The 21,122-nt window shown below is 41.0% G+C and overlaps 2 protein-coding genes across 5 annotated transcripts in view; both read left to right on the top strand.

Moving 5' to 3' along the window:
* CANX (calnexin) overlaps window positions 1–7,864 on the top strand; it is a 32,382-nt gene extending 24,518 nt beyond the window's left edge. For all 4 annotated transcript variants that reach the window (XM_086407881.1, XM_086407884.1, XM_086407882.1 and 1 more), the window contains 6 exons: window positions 55–211; window positions 1,300–1,515; window positions 2,421–2,540; window positions 3,421–3,547; window positions 3,730–3,809; window positions 5,702–7,864. In XM_086407881.1, the coding sequence (XP_086264007.1) occupies window positions 55–211; window positions 1,300–1,515; window positions 2,421–2,540; window positions 3,421–3,547; window positions 3,730–3,809; window positions 5,702–5,755 (754 nt within the window). In that variant the 3' untranslated portion in view covers window positions 5,756–7,864. The remainder of the gene's footprint in view (window positions 1–54; window positions 212–1,299; window positions 1,516–2,420; window positions 2,541–3,420; window positions 3,548–3,729; window positions 3,810–5,701) is intronic.
* Window positions 7,865–9,747: 1,883 nt separating this feature from the next.
* MAML1 (mastermind like transcriptional coactivator 1) overlaps window positions 9,748–21,122 on the top strand; it is a 62,021-nt gene continuing 50,646 nt past the window's right edge. Inside the window, exon 1 of the mRNA XM_086407880.1 lies at window positions 9,748–10,341. Coding sequence (XP_086264006.1) covers window positions 10,021–10,341 — 321 coding nt within the window. The 5' untranslated portion in view covers window positions 9,748–10,020. The remainder of the gene's footprint in view (window positions 10,342–21,122) is intronic.

Genomic DNA, 21,122 nt, shown 5'->3' with positions numbered 1-21,122 from the left:
TTTTCATAGTCCTGCTTCACAGAATCCACCTGTAGTTTGTTTCTGTCTCCACAGGGATGAAGATATGGACGGAGAATGGGAGGCTCCTCAGATTGCCAACCCTAAGTGTGAGTCGGCCCCTGGGTGCGGTGTCTGGCAGCGACCCATGATTGACAACCCTAATTATAAGGGCAGATGGAAGCCCCCCATGATTGACAACCCTAACTACCAGGTTGGTACCTCCTGATGGTTGAGCTGCTTCATTGAGCTCTTAGTGTTCAGATAGTTCTCGAGTGTGTAGTGAGGCTGCCACAGATTGATCCTCTATATGCAAACAGTTGAATTAAAAACAAAGTAAACTTCAGAATTACGAGAGAACTTATGTGTTGTATTGAAAAGATGAACCTAAAAAGTGGAAAGACGAGCTTTCATAATTGCATTATAACTTAAAAACAAAAGGGAAGACGTGTGGTTTGGACGCCCTGCTGCCATGTGGCGGGGTGCTCCAGCGTAAATGTCCACACTGGCAGTCTCTGGTAGCGTGGATAGGGGACTGTGGTGAAAGTTGGTCCTGACCATGAGTTAGCCCGTTGTTTGACCTCGGTATCTTCAGCTATGAATGCTGAAGCTCAAATGAGATGATCATACCGGTGGTGATACCTTAAAGCTTCAGGTTTACCGTGGCTCTGTAACAGTTCCGACCCTGGTCTCACTTCTGTTTCTATCCCAGTCAGATTATTTAAAACCATTAATTTCTACTTTACAGCTTACTTTGAAATGTAAGTTGTATCTCTACATATAGACTGTGTATACTTTTCTGTTTTAAGTGTATTTTAAGTTGTGCAGGCAATAAGAAAAGTTGCCCCTTAAGCTGTTTTGTTGACGGCCATTTAGGTGAATTTCCATATTTGCTTTTAGAATCCTTGCTACAGTGATTTTCCTTGTACTTGTCTGAGTATATGTGGTAACTGTTTCTCTAGGTAGTTGTCTGAGGTGAAATATCTGGTTGAAGAAGTGTGTTCTGATTTATGCTCCCACGCCTACCAGCAGTTAGTTGATAAGAGTGAAAGCTCTTGGAATGTGCCAGGTAGAGCAAGGTGTAGGTCTGAATCAAGGTCATGGGTGAAACTGAAAGTAGAAATTGGAGGTAGTTGGAGTTCAGCCCTCTTAGAGGCATTAGTAGCATTTATTGTTTTCCTCCTGTTAAGTTTCACACGGTCAGCACTTACTTCACAGATAATGCAGAATTCATCTTATTTAGGTTCACTATAAATTTGTGTTGATCATTACTGAAATGATTTTTTTAAATACTTTCTCTAGGGAATCTGGAAACCACGGAAAATACCAAATCCAGATTTCTTTGAAGATCTAGAGCCTTTCAAAATGACTCCTTTTAGTGCTATTGGTTTAGAACTGTGGTCTATGACTTCGGACATTTTTTTTGACAACTTTATTGTTTGTGGTGATCGAAGAGTAGTTGACGATTGGGCCAATGATGGATGGGGTCTGAAGAAAGCTGCAGATGGGGCTTCTGAGGTTTGTGCTTCCTTGTTTCTTGTGCGTTTATCTCTTTTATAGGTAACTAATTGCTAATGTTGTGAAGAGCGAGCTTCTAAGATTTGTCTTTTCCCTATTTGGGAATGTTGTTATAGAAAGTGTGACCTGTGTTGACTGAAGACAAAATACTGGGGTTTTGGACATGATTTCATTAGGTTAATACAAAAATTTTAGAGTCTATATTTGTGTTATATGCATGGTATTTCTTTTTTTTTTTTTTTTTGCATGGTATTTCTTTTAAAATTGTGTTAAAATACAGTTAACAGGGATTGACATATATACTACTATATATAAAATAGATAACTAATAAGAACCTATTGTACTGCACAGGGAACTCTATTCAACACTCTTTAATGACCTATATGGGAATAGAATCTAGAAGAGGAGATATATGTATAACTAACTCACTTTGCTGTACAGCAGAAACTAGCACATCGTAAATCAACTATTCTCCAATTTAAACAGTGTAAAAAAAAGATTTAACAAAGTTTTCCATTTAGGATCTATTTTAATGCACTCTTAAATATTGAATCTTGGTTTATTAAATAAGTGGAGTTTTCAAATAATTGGTCATAAGGCCAAATTGAAAATTGGAGACACACTAAGAAAAAGAAATTCTTCATTCACTGATCCCTGAGGTTAAGAAACTTTGCAGGTAATTGGGAAGCCAGCTTTCACACCTAGGAAAGAGAAATACCCTTGTTGATAAAGACAGCAGGAAAACTGAGACTTTTATTTCCTTTTTACACTGTGTGGACATCTAGGCTTGAATCCTGAGAAAATGGTGTCTGAGCAGTGCCATGCAGGAATTTAACAGTGGGACAGTACTGCCTATATTTAGTGTCAGAAGCCGACCCTGAAATGAGTGCTGTCTTGTTTTCCAGCCAGGTGTGGTGGGGCAGATGATTGAGGCAGCTGAGGAGCGCCCGTGGCTCTGGGTGGTCTACATTTTGACTGTGGCTCTGCCCGTGTTTCTTGTCATCCTCTTCTGCTGTTCTGGAAAGGTATGAGTTGCCATTGCTTTGTTTTGTTTTATTTTGATTCACTCTTACCATGTTAAAAATAACCAAGATATATTGGCAGAGGTTTTTCTTTGTAGCAGCTCAGTAATGACTGGGCCACATTTGGTGCTGACTTCTGAAACCCTGTTATTTTCAGTGGCCATTTATTGTGCCCAGATGGAAGTAGGATTGTTAGCCCCTCAGTTGCTAGTCTAGTGTATTGCTCTCCTTCGTATTTGGCAGCAGCTTTCTGAAAGAAAAGAAGGGGGAAAAAAAAACTTAGATATGAAACTGACCCATCTGGGCACAAACTAGATTTTCCTGCTGGCATACCTGTTTCTGTTCATATACTTCATAATTCAGTCTTTGATTTCTCATTATCCATTTCTCTTTTCAATATTCCCCCTTTCCCCCAAACACCACATACAGGAGTAATACAGCCTTGATTGTAGTTTTTCTTGTTTAGTCTTTGTTATATGGAATTAAAAAAAGAAGAAGAAAATTTTGTTTAGGCCCTCTACTTCTGCTTAAAGAGACTTGTGCTTCATACTGCATTCAAGACGTTTTGTAACCTGATCCCCAATCTTCTTTTCCAGCTTTATCCTCTGCCACTATTCTGCATATTTGTTAGCTCAGTCACCTTTGACTAGCTAGACTTAGACATTCCTGCCTGACCCCTTTGCTTCTACTGTTCCTTCTACTTGAACCACACATGCTCACTGGAGAGGAAGCTCTCAGGCAGGAATTCCTTCTTACACATTTCATTGTACCTGCTCCAGCATACCACTTGTACAGAACTTTGCTCATAGGCATTCAATAATTACATGGTAATATAATACATAAAATATGAACAAACCTGTTGTGCTTTGGGGGAATATTTCAGAAACAGGCCAGCCCTGTGGAATACAAAAAGACTGATGCTCCTCAGCCAGATGTGAAGGAAGATGAAGAAGAAAAGGAAGAGGAGAAGGAAAAGGGAGATGAAGAGGAGGACGGTGAAGAGAAACTTGGTAAGAAGTAGACCCCAAAATATCTGCTCTGAGCCAGCACCCTAAGATGTTGCTTCAAACTCTTATACGCACGTTACTGTCAGGATTGTTTTAGACTCTAGAAGCGTGTTCTAATGCTAGTTTTCTAGTTACCAAAAAATAAGTGTAAGATTTTGCTCAGTTGTTTTACTTTGACTTCTTAGAAGAGAAGCAGAAAAGTGATGTTGAAGAAGATGGTGACACTGTCAGTCAAGAGGAGGACGACAGGAAGCCTAAAGCAGAGGTAATGGAAAGTGGCAGCTCAGGGGAAGGCGCACGTACGGAGAGTGTTTTCATAAGATAGTTTTCAGTGGCTACGACAGTAAAGATTCTGTTATAGCCAATTTTGTAAAAGTGGGATTCTTAGCATTAAAAAATTCAATTTTTTAATTTTAAATTATATCTGAATCTCAAAAATACTTTCTGTGCTGAAAATGGTTTTCTGTAATAAGGAGAAGGCAAGGAAGACTAATAAAGTGCTTTCTAGTAATGGTAGCTTCAGTTGTTTACAGTTCTGTTTCATCAACTGTCTCTCCTCACTGTGCCCTTAAAACTGTTTCTTGGACAGATCACTGCATTCTAAAATTTTTGTCCCTCTTGCTGATGAATTCATTTGTTCATTCATTCAGTAAATATGTCTGGAGTAATTGTTAGTGAACAAGACAAAAATACTCTACCTTTGAGGAGCTTAATTCTAGTGGAAGGAAACAGTAAGCAATGGGCATTTTAAGGAAGTAAATGAACAGTGTGATAAAAAGCAATGAGCTATGAAAAATAAAAAGAAGACAGAAAAAGGTTTTGGAAGTACTGGGAGCAGAGTGAGTTGTACATAATTTTAAAGATGATAGGCCTCACCATAGCAAAAACTTGAAAGAGGTAAGAGGCTTTGCCATGGAGATGTCCATGGGAAGAGAATTCTTGGAAGAGCAAACCACCACTAAAAGGACCTGAAATGGTAGTCTAGAAGGCCAGCATGGCCAGTAGATTACGAGGATGGAGAAGAAGAACATGGGGAGGGCTCCAGGTTGGGGGAGGCCTCTGAGGCTGTTGTATGGGACTTGGCTTTTCCTGCTAGTGAAATAGGCAGGCATCATAGTCTACGGGGCAAAGGACCGATGGGATCTGATTACTCTGGCTTTGATGTTTTCTGCAGACCAGGGAGAATCAAGGAGCCTAGTTAGATTACTGTACTAATCCAGGCAAGATATGGTGGCTCTGAGCAGGGTGATAGAGAAGGACATGAGTTTCTGATCTGGATTTCTGATCGGATTGGACAGACTGGATCTGATCCAGTCAGGTGGATTGGATATGAGGTATGAGGGAAGGAAAATAGTCCATGTCATTCTCACCACGGTCCCTTTTCTCAGCACTTCTCTTTCATTCTGATCCTTTCTGGAAACTACCCAGTTTTCATTTCCAGCTACCACAACTCTGCCCTTCTATTGATAAAGGTCAATGCTGCTTATATTTTCAATGGATATATTCTGTCTCAACTAGAATGCAGAATTCTTTCAGGTAGGGGCCAGTCTATTTTCATATTCCCCAAAATTCCTCACACAATAAGTGGGCGTAGCGTAGAAAGCACTGGATTTGTAGTCTTATTTCTTTTAGGCTGTGCCATGCAGCATGTGGGATCTTATTTCCTCAGCTAGGGTTCCAACCTGTGCTCCCTGCACTGGCAGCATGGAGTCTTAACCACTGGACTGCCAGGGAAGTCCCTGGGCTTGTAGTCTTGAATATTATATGAACTCTGCTTGGGCTTGGATAGCCTTTAGTCCTTATGAATCTGTGCTTTCTCAGCCTCAAAGTGGGACTAATATGTCCATAGACCAGTGGATTATTCAGGATTAAGCAGGATAACACATGATAGCCTGGTGTTTGGTCCTTTTTAAAGAAAATATTGATGGGTTAGGTTTAGAAAAGTGCACATTTATGGAAAACAAAGACTGAATAATAACACATGCACAGTTCTACCACCACTGACCCAATCATTGTTTTTGGTGCATTTTTTTCTAATCATTTGTTTGTTTTTCCTCAAATGAATTATACTCAGCTGGTTGATCCTGAAAACTTGGTGAATTTTTACTTTAAAAAAAATGCTAATTATAGTGAATTTCTTGTTTTTTCAACCAACAGGAGGATGAAATTTTGAACAGATCACCAAGAAACAGAAAGCCGAGAAGAGAGTGAAACAATCTTAAGAACTTGACCTGTGATTTTTCTCTCCCTCCCCTCCCCCTGCAAGTGTGGGTCCTAGGAAAGGACCTGGCACACCTTGGGTTGAAACTCAAAAAACCTTCCGATGCACCACCATCAGCAGGTCCCAGCTGAACACTCGCCCGTGTAATTTTAAACATCTAGCAGTAAATAATTGGAGTTGTGACATAAAGGACCCTGTTTCTGTAGAGAGAAAAGCTTAACATAATTGTTGTGAAATGTAACATGAAGCAACTAACTTGTAATTTTTTTTGTTTTTAAACATGTTTGTTTTTTTAAAATAGAGTGATAGAACTTTGCCAGTCTTTAAAAATCTTGGCTTAATTTAATATATTAATCTGTCCGTGCAGAAATAAAACCAACCTTTAAAAATGTTAGGGGAATGAATTTGAAGTTGGTGAATTGTAACTGATTTTAAGTTTGGTATTATGAAACATTTAAGTGTCTTTGTCCCCTAATTGATAATCCTGTTTAAAATGTAGTCATTTGTGGTTATAATCTTGTTTTGCTTGCTTCCATTATTCAGTGCCGCCTAAGGAAAGTGAGAGTGATCGGATGGAAGCCCAAATTTAAGTAAAGATTGTTTAAGTTATATTAAAAATAGACATACAAAAAGAAAAAGCATTTCACTTGTTGGTTAGACTATAAAGTATGTGTGTTCTCTTGCCCTTGGAACAGCTCAGTTCCCACACAGCTTTGCAGTTAGTGGAAGAGGTGGCATATATGGCACTCAGGCATCATGCCATCCTTCACACGCCAGGAGCGTCTGGGCTCCAGCCTTCTCACGCAGGTGGCTTCTCAAGGAGCTACCACCGTGTGTGAGCTCCAGAGTAGGTGCAGATGTTTTCATCACATCTTCCACGTTGTTGACACTGTCTTACCTTCTCAAGTTCCCCAAATTCCCGAGAGCTTTCTCCTCTGCTATGCATTTTGTCTTCACAGCGCAGCTTGCAGTCCCTTGCTAAAGATGATTATAAGCTCTGCATAGTGTTAAGCTTTATTGTGGTTATGTGTATGTTTCTTCTTCCTTTGTTAAGCAGACCCACACCTTTCCAGGTCAAAGTACAGGATAGAGTGCTATCCGTCATCTTTACCATTTCTTTTACTCCGTTTAAAGACTTCAGAAGTCTAATCCAGAGTTGAGCCAATTCAGAATTGACTGTAATTGAACACAGGCTAAAAGTATTTATGGGGGGAGTGACTTTTAGCATGAGTTTTCTGATTTTTGTAGCTGCTAACCTTTTAAATCTTTATTTGCAGTTCATGTAACAGTTGTCTTAAATTACATGATAAAGCAGTCCTGTTCAATTTTTTTTTTAATGTGGCTTGTAGAATTTTTAATAAATGAGCTTAGGTCTGTTTTTTCATGTGGAATGCAGATGGGTGCTATCAGAGCCTCTCCCCCATCACTATAGTGTAATAATATCATTATTACACCACACTGAAATGTATTCAGAACTAGATTTTTTTTATTTTTTAGCTTTATTGTTTCTTCAGAGGTGTTGCAAATGTACCGATGATACTGTTTCTTGCACTGAATATATAAACACTCCAGAGTGTTTATATTGGGGAGATATTGGGGAGGAAGTATATTCATAAAAGATGAAGGCTGTATCTGTTTATCTTCAATTTTTTACTTGTTCACTTAAATTCTTATGAGGGTGGGATGCATTTTCTTGCTGTTCAGTGCTTTATCCTTTTTCATCTGTCATTCTGTGGTCACAGTGACCTTAGCTATGTAGCAGACTTTCCCAAATGTATTGAGTGCAAATAAACAGTTACTTAGCAAGACCTGAAAATATGTCTGCAGGTTTCTCCTTGAAGTAAGCGTGTGGGATCGTTGCATTCTAGAAGTCTGCCGCCTTCACCCTGAATTGACATTGTATGTCATGCTTCCCTTACGGTTTCTTCCAGCTGAGTTGTGGAATAATGAGTATAAATCAGTAGACTGTTCATTTGCAAGATAATTTATCATATCCAGGGTAATTCAGCAATGTTTGTCTACCCTCCCCCCTAGTCCTTGGTCTGGGGGGAACCCACGAAAAAACAAAGCTAAATAAAAAGTCTTTTCTTGGTTCTGTATTCCACTTTGTTGAAGATGCAGCCTCCTAATTAGAAGTCTGACATTAATGAACGAACAGCAGCAGTATTCATCTCTTTAAAAGGCACTTATTTTATATGCTGGTTATCTGCCCCATTGATATAAAATGCCCACTGCATCAGATGTGTTCCTCAATTTCTCTTAACCATAACACACTCCACTTTTCTCAGATTGTTGGCTTTACTAAATGGTGTTCCATTAAAGTCCTGTGTTAAGCATCTGCTTTTGACTGAACTTCACAAATAACCTTCAATTTGTTTTACTGTTTCAGGAGTGGGTTAATCTTCCATTAATTGGCTACTACAGGAAAGTTTGCTAATACACAAACTGTTATGAACAGTAGAATAGTTATTACTTCATCTTACCACATGAAGGTGAATATAATTCAAAGTAGGCTTTGCATCTTTTTCCTGTTGGATTGGGGTTCAGTAATTTCAGTTGTATAGGATGACTAGCACCTCAGAAGAAGAGTGGTGATTTGTAGATAATATTCTTGTAGATTATGGAAACCATTTAACTTCAAAATTTTTATTCAAAAATAAATGACTTTTGGAATCAGACTCCATCTTTTATATTCCTATTTAGGGATATTTTAGAACATTAGGTCAAAACTTTATGTAGTATTAGGCTTTTGAATTGCTTTCTGGAGAGTACACAAAATGTAGTGCTCCTAGTTACAATTATCTTTCCCATTAGAAAGGAACTTTAAGTCTGGTGTAAAATTTATGTTTGAAGAATGGTAAAAGCAGGACTGTTACGGTGTTCATGAGCCCTAAGCACTTTTGCTTTGGTGGGTCACTTGTATTTTTTACAGCATTTGTATAAAAACAAGTACTATTTGAATAAAGACTTGATTTTTTCTGCTGCTTTTAAAACATTTTCATTGGCCTAGTAAGAAGTTACTGTACCAAATGTTTGAGCTGTCGATGGTGTGTCATTTTGTAGCCTTTTGGCACCTCCTGTTTGTCTTTAGCAGTTAGGGTGCCAACAGGTATTGGCACCCTAGTTTCTCTTGACCCAACAGACTGTCTAGTTTGATTGCTCCTGTTTTTACCCCGTCTCCCACTTCCTTTGCCTACTAGGTATAATACTAGAGTGTAATTGTTTTTAGTTGGATTTTGTCGTCTGATTCAGTTTTACCTAACAGACCATCTTTTAAACGTAAAACTTGCAGGCCAGGCTCCCCGTGTTGTTTTTTTTTTTGTTTGTTTACTAAGGCATCATCCTTTGCAGTTCTACTGTGCCCACCCCCTCCCCCAGGAGACTTCATATCCTTTTCATGTCGGCTTTTTTTCTTTTAGTAGTTGTAATTTTTGAAATACTTTGATATAAGGGCAGATACTCTCGATTCAGAACAGCGCATGAAGGAACCTTCAGCTCGAGTACGATTCTTAGCAACTGTGAGGCTGAATGTGAGAAGTGAGGTCGAAGAAAAACCGATGACACTGAAAAAGCGTGGCTACTGTTGAGCTTATCAAACCCGAATTTAAGAAGCGGTATGAAAATGGTGACTCGCTATGGTGCCAGACCAGCATTGGGTCTGGCGGGTTACGCCGCGCCTACTGCCCCTCTTTCCGCGGCGGACCCGGAAAGGCCTGTTCGCGTGAGGCGGCGTCTAGAGCCAGCTTCTGTCGGTCACACTCAGCTGAGAGTTGAGGGCCGAAGCCCGCCCAGCTGCTTCCCTCCGCCTGACTTTGAGAGTTCCTTTTAAACTCCGCAAGGGAACAGCCCAGCGGGCCTCTAGTGTGCGCGGCCCCGCCCCTCGGGCGGCCCGCTCTTCCTTCTCTAATTGGCCGCAGTGTCTGTTCATCAGCTGTGACGGCAGGGTCGGCTGCCGGAGCCCCGCCCTCTTCCGAGAGCCCCGAAAACAATTTTAAGATGGCGGCGGCGGCGGCGCGGAAAACAATGGGGCCGGGCCGGCGGGGACAGGCCGAGGCCTGAGGTGGGCAGCAAGCGCCTGCCCGGGTTGGGCCGAGCGGGGCCTGAGAAAGACCCCCGCCGCGCGCGAGCCCGTTCCGCAGCTCGCGGGACCATGGCGTGGCCGTGAGGCAGCCGGGCAGCCGGCGGAGAGCGGGGCGTGCAGTGCCAGCCGGCCCGAGAGGCCCGCCTCGGGCCTGGCCCGTGCAGCCCGCGGCCCATGGTGCTGCCCACCTGCCCCATGGCGGAGTTCGCGCTGCCGCGGCACAGCGCGGTCATGGAGCGCCTCCGCCGGCGCATCGAGCTGTGCCGGCGCCACCACAGCACCTGTGAGGCCCGCTATGAGGCCGTATCGCCCGAACGCCTGGAGCTCGAGCGCCAGCACACCTTCGCCCTTCACCAGCGCTGCATCCAGGCCAAGGCCAAGCGCGCCGGCAAGCACCGGCAGCCGCCCGCCCCGGCCCCAGCTCCGGCCCCGGCGCCAGCGGCGGCCCCGCGCCTCGATGCTGCCGACGGCCCTGAGCACGGCCTCCCAGTCGCGGTGAGTAGGACCCGGGGAGCAGCCCCTTCTCTGGAGATGCTGCCCCTCACGCCGCCCAGGGCCCTTTGAGCCTGCCCCAGTGCCCGCAGCCCCCTTGGGTCTCGCTCCGGGGAGGCTAACATGGCTGGGACTGAGCGGTTGTCATCTGCGGGAAATGGCACTGTGGCGTTGCCTTGGGAAAACAGGATCCTGAGGACCGACCTTAAGGCCCCGGCAGGGAAGGCTGGTGAACGGGCGGTGAAACAGTCTTCTTCCAGACTTGATTTCGAAATTCTGAGAACTCTGTTTTGGAACAGACTGGCATTAAAGTTGCCTGTGATAATGGCCTCATTTATTCTGCAGCTGTTGTTTGAGTCCTTGCTCTTTGCAGAGTCAGGGCTTAAATATGGAAATAAGACGGACTTCAATTGACCAAATGAAACTGTTCTGAATGGAAAGTCAAGAATCTTTGGAAATCTTCGTAAAGACATAGATGTACAAAAGAATTCTTTGTTTAGGCAGCTCTGAAATTTGTGGATTTGTGATTACAGCAGTATTTTTGGCAGTTCCAGTTTTAATTAGAAGCCTGTGTAAAACCTCTGATGATATTAGAGTTTGTTGGTAAATTATTACACCCTTTTGGGCTCTCAGTAGTGCTAGGGAAGTTTGTTGCTTAGAGGTTTTCCTTCCTGAAACTACTTAGAAGGTTCGTTGCTATTGTTTTCTTGGTAATTTAAAGTTTAGAACAAACGCTACCAATTTAATTTCTGTGTATTTTTATAATTCACGCCTTTATTCGGTCTCACCGGGCTGTTGGGAGTACTCTTCCCTAATTAGTTTTCAGGTATTTAGTCTTAACCCTTTAAATGCTATGACCCTCACAGGCCCTATGCTCGATTTGTATTATTTTTCCTATTCTCTCCCACACCAGTCAGGACGGCTGGACATCTCATTGCTTATTGTTATCAATTCTTATATAGTCAGGACTCCTCGTCCTCACTTTTCTTCTCTGTAAATTGAAGATGTGTCTGACTTCCTCTGGGATTCTTGTAAGATTCAAAAAAAATGAGTGTCAAGGTGAAAATACTTCATAAATGGGAGGCTGCCTGTAAGACCCACCCCGTCACCTCTCAGAATCTTGACATTCTTCAGGTCCAGTTCGTCTTCCTCTTTAAAACCAGTTTTTACCCTGCTCCACAGCAATTAGAATCTCCTTTGTCAGAACATTAAGCAAATGCATTGCCTGTGCTGTTTTAAATATTTTAAGCACATCATTGCATGCTACCTTAGAAGTGTCTTGAAAAACTAGACTGTAAGCCCTAGGAGACACGGAGGGGTGCAGCTCAAAGGAAGGACTTCAGATTTTGGGTGGTCATTCCATTTAAGTAAATAGTGAAAGCCCATTAAAAAAAAATCTCAGTTTTACACACAAATAGTTGCCTTGAACACCCGCTAGAATATACATTAGTAGTGATTCAGTTTGTTTAACAAGAGTAAGAATTTAGATCCTCTATGGTATTTTTAGCCCTAAACTACTAGAGAGAAGTTGGACATGCTGTTTGAAGAGAAATGAGTCCTGAGTGTGTTAGAACTTGAGCCTGGCCTGTTAGCTACTCCTTTGGGTGATCAGGTGTGTCGTGTTATGTTGGTGTCTTATCACATTAAACCTTGACCCGTGGGTTTCCTGAGTTAAACTTTAGAATGGAATTGCTCTACTGCCTCCCTGCTAGGAAGAGGGACCCTGTTAACTTCAGTCTCCACACGGTTCTAGGTGAGCTCTTTGGCTTTGGAGTGAAGTTTTAGGAATGGAAGATGAGTGTCTAGTAGAACCCGTTTTAGTGGCTCCTTCAGTTCAGAGAGAGGCAGAGTTCTTGCCTTTTGGCCTTGAGAGAAAGCACAGCTTTGCCCACAGAGATGGAGGGGAGAAAGTGATTATTGTTTTTTGACAATTCTGTGTATGTATTTGATCTAATTAATATTCTTTAGTGAAAGTCATTTCTGTCTCTTTGCAACCCCACGGACTATACAGTCCATGGCATTCTCCAGGCCAGAATACTGGAATGGGTAGCCTTTCCCTTCTCCAAGGGATCTTGCCAACCCAGGGATCGAACCCAGGTCTCCCACATTGCAGGTGAATTCTTTGCCAGCTGAGCCACCAGGGAAGCCCAATACTCCTTACATAAGGAATATTATTCTTATTTTTTCCAAAAGTCCTGTAGTACTCTTAGGCATCCGTTTCCTAGCAAAGTTACCATCAGCAAACCGTTTGTACAAGTGAAAATGGATCAAATCAAATTTACTAGTAGAGTCCACTCTCTGCTTGTTTTTTCCCCCTTCTTAGGATATTCCACTACAGCAAAATCTTGACCAATATCTATTTACGGTAAATACTGTTACAGATGAATCAGAAACTGTGCTTCAGACTTTTTCTACTCTAGTTGTCAAGGAATGACCTTATTAGGTTTTGTTTGTACTGCGTGTGCTCATTGAAAACCAAACAGTAATTTTCTAGTGACAGGATTGACTTCTTTTTATTAGGGATGCCAAATAATAGAGAATTACCACTCACTTTATACAAACATTAATTCTGTCATGAAAATAGCCTTCTACAATAGCTTCAACATTTTCTTTTGGTAAAATGTTACAAAGGTTTATGCCTGGCCCCCTTGGACAGCGTTGTCATACTTTTGCTGCTTACTTCTTAAGTTGTTGTAATAGTTACCAAGAAATTTGACAGTTCCATGTCAGCCATTCATGGAAGTTGCCTTTCCTGCTTAGTTTAGGAAATTATATTGTTTGTTAGGAAAGAATTACCAATACACTGTTAATTGTTTAGGAAATAATATTTCTGTCACTCTCTTTTTAACTTTTATCTATACATAACTACACAAATAGTGCGAAGAACACCTGCTTACCTTTACTTAGATTCTGCCCATTGTCGTCATCGTTCCTTATTTGCTTTATCGTGTCACACATACTCTTTCTGTCCTCTCTACCTTTCTATCTCCCTAAAAGTTCTGTTCTCTGAACCATCTGTGAGGACACTGCACACCTCTCTACCCCAAACACCTCAGTGTGTACCTTCTAAGAGTTAAAGATGTGCAGAATTTTAATAATTATTTTGTAGACTGAGCCTATGTAAGAATTATATAAATAATAAATTATTTTCAGAGAGTAGGTATTTCTGAACATGACAGACATTGTGGGATAATTTTAGAGAAAAGATGAGTAACATGGCTTCAGGATTGCATTTCTTCCTAGAACGTTCATGACCTTGTCCTAGCATCTTTCCTTTTTTATCAGTATCCCCTTTTCCACTGGGTCCTTGCCTTTAGCTTGAAGCATGAGCAGATCTTTTCCTTTCTTTTGTCTTTTCTCACCCTCAAAATAGTGTCCTAGCTCCTTCCTTCCCTTTGCCCTTTCCACCGCACTTCCCATTTGCTCATTTCCCCATTGTAATCTGCCTTCTGCCTCTTCTACTTTTCCGAAGCTGCCCCTTAAAGGACACCAAAGATGGACTTGCCAAATTCAGTGGTTTCTTAGTCATCATTCTTTTTGACTTCCTCCTTCCTAAGACTCTTCTGTTAGCTTCTACTCTCTTCTGATTTTCTTTCCAGCTTTCTGACTTTTCCTCCTGCTTTCCTTTATTAATTCATGCAAAAAATATTTGAGTGCCCACTGTAGGTCAGAACATTTTTTGGTTGCTAGGGATACAGCAGTGAACAAGACAGACTGAAACTCTGCTCTCATGGAGAGAGATCAATAATTTTTAAAACTAATTTTAAGTTATAATAAATGCTAAGAAAAAATGTAAAGTGATGTGATTCTGAGTGATTTATAGTAGCAGTTTTAGATATGATAGTAGCAGCTCTGTCTTAATTTGGGCTGAATGACAGAAGGTAATGAGTCAGCTGAAAGTTTCAGAAAAGAACATTCCAGTTAGAACTACCACCAGAAAGTTTCTGAGGCAAGAACCTTCTGAGCTTGCATGAAGGACAGAAAGGAGCGACAGTATGGGCAGAGCAGCCGGCAGTCGGCTGGTGTGAGAGCTGGGTAAGCGAGGGTCAGATCAAGTGCAGGATTTGAAGGGAAAACATCACATAATCTGACATTTTTTAAAGGCCACTCTGATGCTGGAGGGAGGGTGGGATCGGTCTGGGCATGAGTGGGCGCAGTTCGGGCTTTTGCAGTGGTCTAGGCTGGAGCCGTTCGTGGTAGTGCAGATGGAGAGGAGGTGAGTTCTGGAGAGCTTCCGAAGGCAGAGGTGACGGAGGGCGGTGAGGGGCTAAATGGATTGGATTGGAGGCACATGGAGGGAGTTGAAGGGAATTCCAAGTTTTTTGGCTTGAGAAATGTTCTTTGGACACTTAAAATAGTCATGTTCCCTAGTTTTTTCACTCAGTTTTCTTTTCTAGGGTTAATGTCATTGATTCTTTCATGCATCTATCACCTATAATAGATTCTTCACATCTCTACCCAGGGTCAAATGCAGCTGTGTACTGCACATTTCCACTTTGATTCCCACGTTATCCAAAAGGGACTCTCCGCTTTTCTTGCCAGTCTTACGTTTCTTCAGAGTATTTTCCCTTGTCCAGTCAACCAAAGTAGGGGCTTGGGAATTATCCACCCCTTTTCTTCATTTCCATCTTTTTGTTTTGGCTCTGTCCTGCAGCATGTGAGATCTTAGTTCCACAACCAGCGAGCGAACCCGTGCATTGGGAGCGCGGAGTCTTAGCCATGTACCATCAGAGTAGTCCCTATTTCCATCTTTGAGTTGGTCATTTGTTCACCCAACATTGAACTCCTGCTGGGAACCAGGAATTGTGGTGCCAGACCTATGTCATGTAGTCATCGCAAAGCCCTGTTGAAGGCTGTAAAACCTATGGGAATACTAGGAGAGGTGAAGTTTCACCCTTGGGTGAAGTTTGGAAACTGTTACTTCTAAAGTGGGTCTTAATATTTTGCCAGATGTTTTCCCAAAGGGTGTTAACATGAAGCACTAATTTCATGGGCTATTAAAAGAGTTCTAGAGTTGCACAGATTTGGGTGATACTGGAATAAACAAATTTAAACAGTTTCCTTTATTGAGGAGGTTTCCAAGCATTTAATAGCTTAATATGCATGTGGGCTTGCACTCATAAGAGCAGGGAACATCTAATAGGATTTTGATCCCTTTGGAAAACTAGGCAAAAGCACAAAACCATGACAGTGACTAATTCTTTGAATTTAAGACTTTAAGTGCCAGAGGCTGGAAGATAAAACTGGAAAGGGAGGAGTCATATCACAAAAAGCTTTATGTTTGATACTGGGTGTATGGACTAAATAATTTTGAAACATTGTGAACCTCCCTGACAGATTTTTGTTGACATTTTAAGCTTATCAGAATTATAATGCATATGTCGTGTTGATCAATAGTATACTAAATTACCATAACTCAATTTAAATGAAATATATGAACTAAGAACATTTATGTAACACATGAAGTACTACGTATGTTTAATGTGAATCAGCTGTTTTAAAAAGAGAAAAGGGCAAAAATGCTATTTATAGCGGCAGAGGATATAACTTCCAGAGAATCATAAATGTTAACATTTTAAAATAAAATGATTACATCACTTTTAAAAAATGTCTAGTGGAATCTGAAAACTTTAGTGATGTGCTTTTGTCAGCCACTTAAAGAATGCTTTTCTATAACAGAAATTTCATTTTTCAATTAATTGATTTTTCCTGGCTGCACTGGGTCTTTTGCTGCACGTGGGCTTTCTCTAGTTGTGGTGCGCAGGCTTCCCCTCGTTGCCGTGACCTCTTGCTGTGGAGCACAGGCTAGGTAGGGTGTGCAGGCTCGGTAGTCATGGCGCGTGGGCCCAGTTGCTCTGAGACGTGGGATCTTCCCAGACAAGGGATCAAACCTGTGTCCCCTGATTGGCAGGTGGATTCTTGACCACTGGATCACCAAGGACGTCCCGGACATTTTTCTCTTGAAACTTGCATTTCTTTTTTCTTTGTCTTTATTGAAGTATAGGTGATTTACAATGTTGTGCTAGTTTCAGGCACATAGCAGAGTAATTCAGCCATACACACATGTGTATCTATTTTTTCTCAGATTCTTTTTTCCTTATAGGTTATTAAAACTATGCAGTGAATTCCCTTTCTGCTCTTATTAAAGTCAATTTATAAGGAATTCCCTGGTGGTCTAGTGATTGGGACTCTGCTGTTTCACTTCAGAGGACCCAGGTTCGATCCCTGGTAGAGGAAAAAATCCCACAAACCCCATGGTGCATCCAAAAAAAAAGTTGATTGATACAAAAGAATATAGTAGCATTTATAAGATTATATGTGTTATATATATTTGATATTTTAATAAGTTATTATAGTAAATTAGTATACAACAAACAACATGCATTATGCATTTTTATAAATAACTTATGCAGAAAAGTACAGGTTTATTATACTTATCTGGCGATCACCAAAGTGGTTTTCCCAGGTCAGTCCTTCGCACTCCACATGTGCTGACTCCTGCAATTCCCCAGACGTGGGAAGTTCGCCTGCATAATTTGTGGTAGTAGGGGACTGTGTTCACGTGTTCCCCTGAAGAAAAAAAAAAGTACAGGTTTATTAGACTTGCCTCTCAGTGAGATGGAGGAGGCTTTTCCGCCTAAATTTGTTCACATAACTGTGGCTGAATATTACTTATTGACAAAATGACAGTTTTTAATTCTATTCCTATTTTTTTGTCTTTACAAATTTAAGTTCAAGAAATCCTTGTTTGCCTAAGCATAAAAGAAAGGAGGAAATTTAATTCTAGTAATGTTCAAGTTTTTGAAATTTGAATTGTATGCCCGAAATCACATAGTGATATGTATCATCAAAAATTAATTTGTTAATTAGACAACAACTTGGTTAGGTACACTGTCAGTTTTAATGAAAGCAGAAAATTAGAGACCATCTGACTTATAAAAGGATAATCTCATCATCAGTCATTCACTTTCTCACCAAGAAATGTAACAGAGGCTTTACCAAATCTTATCAATTGATTGTCGATTATACCTGTTATTCTTTCATTTAGAAGGATCTTGTATAACCTAATTACTCAAAATTGATTGGGAAAATAAAAATATTATTCACTTCAGTACACCTTTGGCAGTAGTTTTTGATAAATACTTTTATCCACTTCAGGTATGTTTTCATCAAAACCTTAGAACTGTGACTGTCACTTGTTCACTGTTTGCCAGTGCCTACCAGGTAACCCAGTTGGCAGAATCAGTCTTCATTGTCTGGTTAATCAGCTTCCTGTCAGAAAAGGTTTGACTTCATTTTTCAAATACACATAATACCATACATCCCATGAGTACCATCTCACTTCTGAATTCTAAGGGAGAGAGTTGAACAGTGTGGAGCCTTGTCGTGAGTTTTATTGTCCCATCAGACACTGTGCATTGCCTCCATGTGTCTTACTCATATTAAGCATTCTTTTGAAGCGCTGTATGTTATTGGTGAGTTGAGGATGGAAGAATGATGTTTCTATGATGAAAAATATCAGCACTCTGGCGGCCCACTCTGCGCAGTCTAATTGAGAGCGTCCCAACTCACAGGCTGAACTTTGGCAAGTTAAGTACTCAAGGCCCTTAAGTTAGTGAAGAACTACTGTGCCTAGCAGAGCAGTGTAAGACGCTGTGGTATTCAGTGAACTTTGGAGCAGCATCCGTGTTGCTGGCCTGGTGGAGCAGCCTGTCATTGAGGTATTACAGCAATTGGCACCATGGAAATGAAGCCCATATGCAGCACTCCAAGATCCCTAAAATGCTTGGATTGCAGTTCTTTTAAAATAACCTAATTTCTCTAGATGTCTTTACATGTATGCCCTTCCTTAGTCACATAATGGCTGACACCTGCTCACCATTCAGAACTCTGCTCATGTGTCATCTCCTCTAGGACCTCTTCTCTGAGGCCTTTCTCTAGCCAGGCTGGGTAATTAACCTCTGCCAGAACAACCACACTGTACTTTAATTGTTGTGTTTGCTGCTCTCCATTAGACTGAGCAACCTGAGAGCAAGACCAATAACGTAGCACATACCTGCTACATACTTGGCAGTCAGCAAGCATTTGTTGAATAAATGTTAATGAGATTGTGGAAGGAGCTGTGAATTGGGAGTCAGAAGCTGTATGTTTTTAGGCTGGAGTCATGTCAGAGGTGGACTTAACAGAGGTGACCGTAGCCCCTGATTTATACTGCCATGTTCATTGTGGCCTTGTTCATAATAGCTGAGAGGTGGGAGCAATCTTAAGTTTCCATCAGCAGATGAATGGATGAAGAGAATGTGACATATACATACAGTGGACTATTATTCAGCCTTAAAAAAGAGGGAAATCTTGTCATATGTTGAAACGGATGAATCTTAAGGACATTGTGCTAAATGAAATAAACCCACAATATTCAGATATCACAGATATCTGAGATATCTAAAATAGTTGAACTCTTAGAAAGTATAAAATGGTAGTTGCCAGGGGCTGGAGGGAAGGGGAGAATTATTTAATGGATGTGCAGTTTCAGTTTTGCAAGATGAAGAGCACCAGAGATTTGTTGCACAGCAGTGTGCATACAGTTAACACTGCTACTGCACTGTACACGTAAGACAGCTCAGGATGGAAACGTTTATCATAAGGCTTTTGGCCACCTTTTTTTCCTAAGTATAGTTGAGTTGCAGTGCTGTGTTACTTGTTGCTGTATAGCGAGGTGACTCAGTTTTACATACACACACTTTTTCATATTCTTTTCCATTATGGTTTATCACAGGACATGGAGTGCAGCTACCTGTGCTATGTAGCAGGACCCTGTCTATCCATTTTGTATATTACCAGTTTGCATCTGCTAATCCCAAACTCCCAGTCCAGCCTTCTCCCATTCCTCACTGCCTTGGGAACCACAAGTCTATTGTCTGTGCCCCTGATTCTATTTTCATTTCATAGATAGGTTCATTTGTGACCACAATATTTAAAAAGTATAATATACACAATATTTTGTATATTAACTACAAAACAAAAACTATAATTTTCTAAGTCATATGCCTGGAAAATTTTTAGCAGTTATAAGGGTTTTATTTATTGGCCACGCCATGTGACATGTGGGATCTTAGCTCTGTGACCAGGGATGAACCTGAGCCCCCTGCATGGGGAGTGTGGAGTCCTACCATTGGACAGGCAGGTGGACTGGATCCCGCATGCTCCAACTAAGAGCCTTCATGCCACGACTAAGACCTGGTGCAGCCGAAAGAAAGGATAAGGCTTGTCAATGGTGCTAGAAAGACCAGAGTCATTTTAAGTGTTAATAAACATTAATAAAGAAAGATATGATAGATGCTAAGATTTTCTGCCTAAATATAGTACAAGGAAGAACCTCATATGTATGTATCTCTAGTCCTATATCATATCTTTATTACCATATATGAATAAAGTCTGTTAATCTAAACAAAAATAAAGGTTGATGCTGTTAATGAGCACAATGCATGCAGGCGAGATAAAGCTGTTTATGGGCCAGGAGTCAAAAAACCTGCATGCAGTGAAAATTTTGGCCTAAAGTAATCTTGTGATTTTAGGCATGGCACTTACAGCTAATGCTGTAAAGAACAGTATTGCATAGGAACCTAGAATGTTAGGTCCATGAATCGAGGTAAAATTGGACATGGTCAAGCAGGAGACGGCAAGAATGAACATCACCATTTTAGGAATCAGTGAACTAAAATGGACGAGAACAGACATTTAATTCAGGTGGCCAGTATATCTACAACTGTGGGCAGGAATCCCTTAGAAGAAATGGAGTAACCCTCATAGTCAACCAAAGAGTTCAAAATGCAGTAGTTGGGTGCAATCTCAAAAACAACAAAATAATCTCAGTTTGTTTGCAAGGCAAACCATTCAACATCGCAGTTATCCATGCCCCAACCAGTAATGCCAAAGAAGCTGAAGTTGAAAGGGTTCTGTGAAGACCTATAAGACCTTACAGAACTATAAGACCTATAGACCTTATAGAACACCCAAAAAGACATCCTTTTCATCCCAGGGGACTGGAATGCGAAAGTAGGAAGTCAAGAGATACCTGAAGTAACAGGCAAGTTTGGCCTTGGAGTACAAAATGAAGCAGGGCAAGAGAACGCACTGGTCATAGCAAACACCTTCTTCCAACAACACAAGAGACAACTCTACGCATGGACATCACCCAGTGGTCAGTACTGAAATCAGATTGATTATATTATTTGCAGTCAGAGATGGAGAAGCTCTATACAGTCAGCAAAAACAAGACTTGAAGCTGACTGTAGCTCAGATCATGAACTTCTTAATGCCAAATTCAGACTTAAATTGAAGAAAGTAGGGAAAACCAGTAGGCAATTCAGGTATGACCTAAATGAAATCCCTTATGATTATTTAGTGGAAGTGACAAATAGATTCAAGAGATTAGATCTGATAGAGTGCCTGAAGAACTATGGACAGAGATAAGTAACACTGTACAGGAGGCGGTGACTGAAACCATCCCAAAGAAAAGTGCAAGAAGGCAAAATGGTTGTCTGAGAAGGCCTTACTAATAGCTGAGAAAAGAAGAGAGGAGAAAGAAGAAGTTATACACAACTGAATGTAGAGTTCCAGAGAACAGAAAGGCGAGATAAGAAAGCCTTATGTGAACAGTGAGCCTTATGTGAACAGTGCAAAGAAACAGAGGAAAACAATAGAATGAGAAAGACTAGAGATCACTTCAAGAAAATTGGAGATACCAAAGGAACATACCATGCAAAGATGGGCACAATAAAGGA

The sequence above is a fragment of the Bos grunniens genome, chromosome 7 (assembly GCF_055505025.1).
Source record: "Bos grunniens cultivar Pamir isolate PY7600 chromosome 7, Bosgru_T2T1.0, whole genome shotgun sequence".
Lineage (NCBI taxonomy): Eukaryota > Metazoa > Chordata > Mammalia > Artiodactyla > Bovidae > Bos > Bos grunniens.
This window is presented reverse-complemented; position numbering and strand designations above follow the sequence as displayed.